At 43.8% G+C, this 5175-nt stretch overlaps 1 protein-coding gene across 1 annotated transcript; it reads right to left on the reverse strand.

The window, feature by feature from the left end:
- Nucleotides 1-704: 704 nt before the first annotated feature.
- CBLN4 (cerebellin 4 precursor) lies at nt 705-4355 on the reverse strand. The gene is made up of 3 exons (XM_055139955.1): nt 4302-4355; nt 3806-3922; nt 705-2065 (listed from the first exon to the last, which is right to left on the reverse strand). Exons 1-3 carry the CDS (start codon nt 4353-4355, stop codon nt 1868-1870), a joined length of 369 nt encoding a protein of 122 aa, XP_054995930.1. The 3' UTR covers nt 705-1867.
- Nucleotides 4356-5175: the final 820 nt, after the last annotated feature.

Below are 5175 nucleotides of genomic sequence, written 5' to 3' on the forward strand. Positions count from 1 at the left end.
GGAAGGAAGGAAGGGAGGGAGGGAGAGAGGGAGGGAGGGAGGAAAGGAGGAAAGGAGGGAGGGAGGAAGGGAGGGAGGGAGGGAGGAAGGAAGGAAGGAAGGAAGGAAGGAAGGAAGGAAGGAAGGAAGGAAGGAAGGAAGGAAGGAAGGAAGGAAGGAAGGAAGGAGGGAGGGAGGGAGGGAGGGAAGGAGGGAGGGAGGGAAGGAAGGAAGAAAGGAAAGGAGGAGGGAGAGAAGGAAAGGAAGGAAGGAAGGAAGGAAGGAAGGAAGGAAGGAAGGAAGGAAGGAAGGAAGGAAGGAAGGAAGGAAGGAAGGAAGGGAGGGAGAGAGGGAGGGAGGGAGGAAAGGAGGAAAGGAGGGAGGGAGGAAGGGAGGGAGGGAGGGAGGGAGGGAGGAAGGAAGGAAGGAAGGAAGGAAGGAAGGAAGGAAGGAAGGAAGGAAGGAAGGAAGGAAGGAGGGAGGGAGGGAGGGAGGGAAGGAGGGAGGGAAGGAAGGAAGAAAGGAAAGGAGGAGGGAGAGAAGGAAAGGAAGGAAGGAAGGAAGGAAGGAAGGAAGGAAGGAAGGAAGGAAGGAAGGAAGGAAGGAAGGAAGGAAGGAAGGAAGGAAGGAAGGGAGGGAGGGAGGGAGGGAGGGAGAGAATTTGGTGAGAGAGGAAATAAGTCATAATAGATTGTTTCTAAAACTAAAGGACAAAACAATTCAACTAACATATATGAACTTTTATTCTATAACAGACATAAATAACTTTGTGAATTCATATGACCTGTACAAAAGATAAAATAAGATATTGCACTAAGTTTAGATATGGGATACTTGGATTTAATATTAGCTAAACAGATAAATATATACAATTCAAGGAGTTAAGGCAAAACCAGATGATACTTGCAAATAATAGAAGGCTTGAAAAATAGGTATAATTAAAAACAAGGGTATCCCATCTCCAGTTAATCAAGTGATCATGTCTAGGGGGGAAAAAAATCCCTTCGGTTTTTATTAAAGTGGTTATTATCAATCACATTAATTAAACTTGGGCGATAAAGTACAAGATTTCCCACGCAGGAGAACCATTTTTGTGGAGGTTTGGGGTTCGAGCACTTAAAATTCGAGTAAGCAACGTTTCCCTCATCAGATTTAAGATCTATTCTTCCATTTAGAAAATATAATTTGGAAAATATGACTCTTTCACATATATAATTAAAATACAACTAGGAAGCATTCTTTCTTTTTATTATTCTTTTATGGGAAGTCATGTGGGTGATCCGACAGGGTCAGTGTGTGGGAAACCACCCAAGGCCCTACGTGTAAGAAGACACAAAGCCAATCACCGGAAATGAAGAAAGGAAAAAAACAATACCCAGCTACCATAAGAGAACAAAACCAATGAACTCCGAAAGGAGCAAAAACAAGTGGAATCAATAGATCAACACAGTACACAGTTCTTTGGCAGTAACACGCTAACTGTTGCTTGAAGACAGAACTTGAGTTTTCTCATTCTCAGACCCAGTTGCCAGTCTTTAAAAAAAAAAAAAAGAAAGAAAGAAAATGCCACCTCTGCAAGGAACTCGGCCATTCCAGGAAACTAAAGGGAGAACACAGCTGGCAGACAGCTGTTAAGTGTTACACTGAAGTGTGGGGAGAAATTTGCCACCATGAGTCCCCATCCAAATACAGCGGAATGGACACACACCAAAATCGTCTGTGGAACTTGGACCTGGTGCCACAGGCCTAGAATCCTTCAAGAGAATCCAGGTGCACCCATGAGAAATCAATAAGAGACATCGATCAGAGGATGAGAACGTGATCTCCAACAGCGCTGGGCCAGGCTGCCTGTCCCCTCGAGGACCGTGGGGCGAGGGGGGCTCAGAGCCTACAAGGGGAACACCAGGAAGCCGGAGAAGGTCGAGTACTGCCAGCCTCCAACCAGATTACCTTTCTCCAGTTTCAGGTAAACCTTATCCTCTTTATCCAGGTAGAGTAAGACTCCGTTGGTGGCAGCTTCACGAGTAACATCTTTGTCCCCAGCGAAAGCAGATATGACCGGTTTCCCATTCAACATCAGGTTAACCTACAAGAAAAAAAAGAAAACTCACTGAAAATCTCTTCTCATAGGCAGAAGATCTAAGAGACACTAAATAAATATCAAAGATGGGATTGACTTGGTCAAAAAATGTATCATCTCTCTTTCAGATTAGGCTGGTGGAGTAGCTAGATTGTTTGTTTATGTATGATGGGCTGATTTCTTTGTAATTGAAACAAAAAAATTTGGAATCTCTCCCCTAGACAGTTCCTTAAATGCCTGTAACAGTAAGATGTCACAGTAAGACAGGGCTCTCTTCAGCACATTAATTGAGTTTATGACTCCATTTCTCACATTCAACACAACCTTTAAGAAAGAAGTCAAAGGCTGTAGCTTCTTCTATATTAATGAAAGAGAGGCAGGGCCCAAAGCCCTAGCAAGCCCAAATGCAGTAAGATTCAACTACCCTCCTTGGGGGGGTCCTGTGTAACTGAAGCAAGAGAGTGTTATATAAATCACACAGAATCCTGGATTGAGTATGCTGATTTGTCCAGTTACCCTGACAGAGATAAGTATTAAAGGGGCCCATCAGCACAGCCGCTAAAAACTTTAATGGTGGATAGTTAGCAAAGAATCAACTCAACATGCATTCACTTTTCTCTTGAATGTACTATCTCCAATGTTACACGTTTCTAGACATGGGGGTCTGGGAAAGGCTTTTCCCTGGAAGTAAATTTGAGTATAAGATATTCATTCTTTTTCTGCTAATAACATTTAATAAATGAAATCCGAAGTGACTCAGTTTACCCACTCTTTTTTGAGTATGTGAGTGTGTCATCGGTCATGGCATGGAGACTGTGAAATGTACACATAGGGCATCTAATAAGAAGCTCTGTGGGGTCAGAGATAGTACAGGAAGTAAGACATTTGCCTTGTATGTAGGTGACCTGATTTGATCCCCAGCATTGCAGAAGGTCCCCTTTGTACCACCAGGAATGATCCCTGAGTACTGAGCCAGGAGTAAACCCTGAGCTCAGCCAGGTATGACCCCCCCAAAACAAACGAGCAAAAAGAAAAAGGGGTCCTGGGATTCCACAGACATGTGTTTGAGACACTGAGTTTAGCATATATGATTATGATAGGAACTAATTCCATTGTTGGCCTTGAGTTCAAGGTCAAGTTCATTCCCTTTGAAAGCACAGTTCCAAGGACACTGTTAGCAGTGAACAGTAACTGGTAAGACTTCACTAGCATCAGACTAATTAAGGAGAAACTGTTTACAATTTAAGCAGGCCTGCACCATTTTTTAAGTATATTGATTATTCCTTCACAGATTTGTTTTTAATTGTAAACAGTATCCCGTAATTTTTAACAACAGCAAATGTGTTTTATTTACTATGCACTTACAAAGTTCTTCGAGTCTTTTAAGTTTTCCTTTGGTGTTCAAAGAATTTTTACACATGTAGTAAACGAAACCAAGATCTTACAAAGACAGTTGTGCCAGGGGGCAAAAAAGAAAAGAAAAAGAGATCTATGTCACTATACTAAGCCATGATTTTTCAAAGAGTTGGCTGTTATTAAAGGAATAAGTTCAATTTTGCTTTTCTAAATGCTTCTGATCATGTGCTTTAATGGACATTATAATGGGGAGAAAAGGAACAGTAACTGCTTTTTAAATAAACTAAAGAGGAAGTTTTTCTACATATTTAGATAAATGCTTAGATTCATAACCCACTACCAATAAATATTGTTGTTCGGGAGAGAGAACCAAGAGGTCAAAACACATACCTGGATTGTCTGGCTCTGGTAGACTTTAATTACGTGAAAACTGAAACTGTAAATTCCTTTTCTCGGGGCTACAAAGACAGACTCCAGCGTGAAAAAATTACCCACATTTACTAGGATCTATAAATAAAAATGATAAATAACAGAGAATTATTATAATATTCTCTTCGGCAAGTAAAATCCATTTCCACCCTGTCATCTTGCCTCTTCCTTCTCTCCTTTTTGCATTTTTGTCATAACTGATCCCTAACTTGAAGAAACCAAGAGAATGAAACATTGAATTCTTCTATTCTTTTCCTCTTTAGTGACTTGCAATCTGGATTTGTCAGGAATGGGAATAAATGAAGCAACTGCTTTGCATTCACGCCTCCTTTTTCCAGCAGGGGCTGCTGACTCGAGAAACATCTAGGTAACAAGTGAAGGATTAGAAATATCAACTCTACCTGGAGAGTGGGTTAAAAGGTGCCCGCCCTGTTTTCACAATCCCCCTGGTCCAAGCCTTCCCAGAGTCCAGGGGTGACGCATCCATGGACACCAGCCAATCAGCAGCCATGAGCTCTCTGCAGTCCTCCCTGGCCCCAGCACACAGCCTGGGCATTCGCTCCCACAGGTGAGACCATTTATGCCACCTCACGGTGGATGCAGGAGGGAGAAGTCCTAGCCCCCATCCCAACCTCTGACCGGCTTCCTCTCTCCTAGGGTCCAGCGCCTGGTTCCCCATCCTGCCCTGTCTCGGCCTCCATTAGACTATTTTGGCAATGACTCAGCCTTAGCAGGCTGCCAAATGGAAAAGCTTGGGAAAAAAATAATAATAATGACAAAAGGGGAAAGGAGGCATCTCTCCTGGTCCTCCCAGCACGAGCCCTTAGACAGCAGGGAACACCATGGAAATCAAGTGAATCGAAGCTCTGGTTCCCACACACAGACAAGGGGGCAAGGGTCCAGGCGGTTGGGCCTGCTGGAATGAACTCTGAATTCCGGTGCAATGTCCTAAAACTTCATCTGTCCTTGCACAGTGAGAATGTGTGTGCAGGTGTGTGCAGGCGCGTGGTGGTGGTGGTAGTGGTGGTCAGAGGGGAGATTGGGAAGCCAGTCACGAGGGTTTCTTCTCCTTTTTCCCAAGAGATAAATCTAAGAGTTGCCAACTATCAGATACCTCTAGAAAGGTATGCTCCCCAACCCCCACCCCCACCCCCACCATCAGTGTTTCTTTGAAACGCCACCATGTCAAGAGGGAAACACTTCAAGTCTTTCACTTAATTCCCCTGTAAACGCAGGATTCCCTGGGAGCAGCGCGCACCAGAATACCCTAACAGCCGGGTAGAAGCAGCAGGCTGGAGGCGCCTGTGCGGTTCTCCTGGTCTCCTATTGTA

This window comes from Sorex araneus, chromosome 5 (assembly GCF_027595985.1).
Source record: "Sorex araneus isolate mSorAra2 chromosome 5, mSorAra2.pri, whole genome shotgun sequence".
Taxonomy (NCBI): domain Eukaryota; kingdom Metazoa; phylum Chordata; class Mammalia; order Eulipotyphla; family Soricidae; genus Sorex; species Sorex araneus.

Excerpts from the sequence above, each read along its gene's own strand:
- CBLN4 (XM_055139955.1), bottom strand. The coding sequence starts at position 4,355 with ATGGCTGCTGATTGGCTGGTGTCCATGGATGCGTCACCCCTGGACTCT. Across the intron at positions 3,923-4,301 it reads CACCCCTGGACTCTGGGAAG|ATCCTAGTAAATGTGGGTAA; the intron begins GCTTGGACCAGG and ends TTTTATTTATAG. Across the intron at positions 2,066-3,805 it reads ACCAGAGCCAGACAATCCAG|GTTAACCTGATGTTGAATGG; the intron begins GTATGTGTTTTG and ends TTTTTCTTGTAG.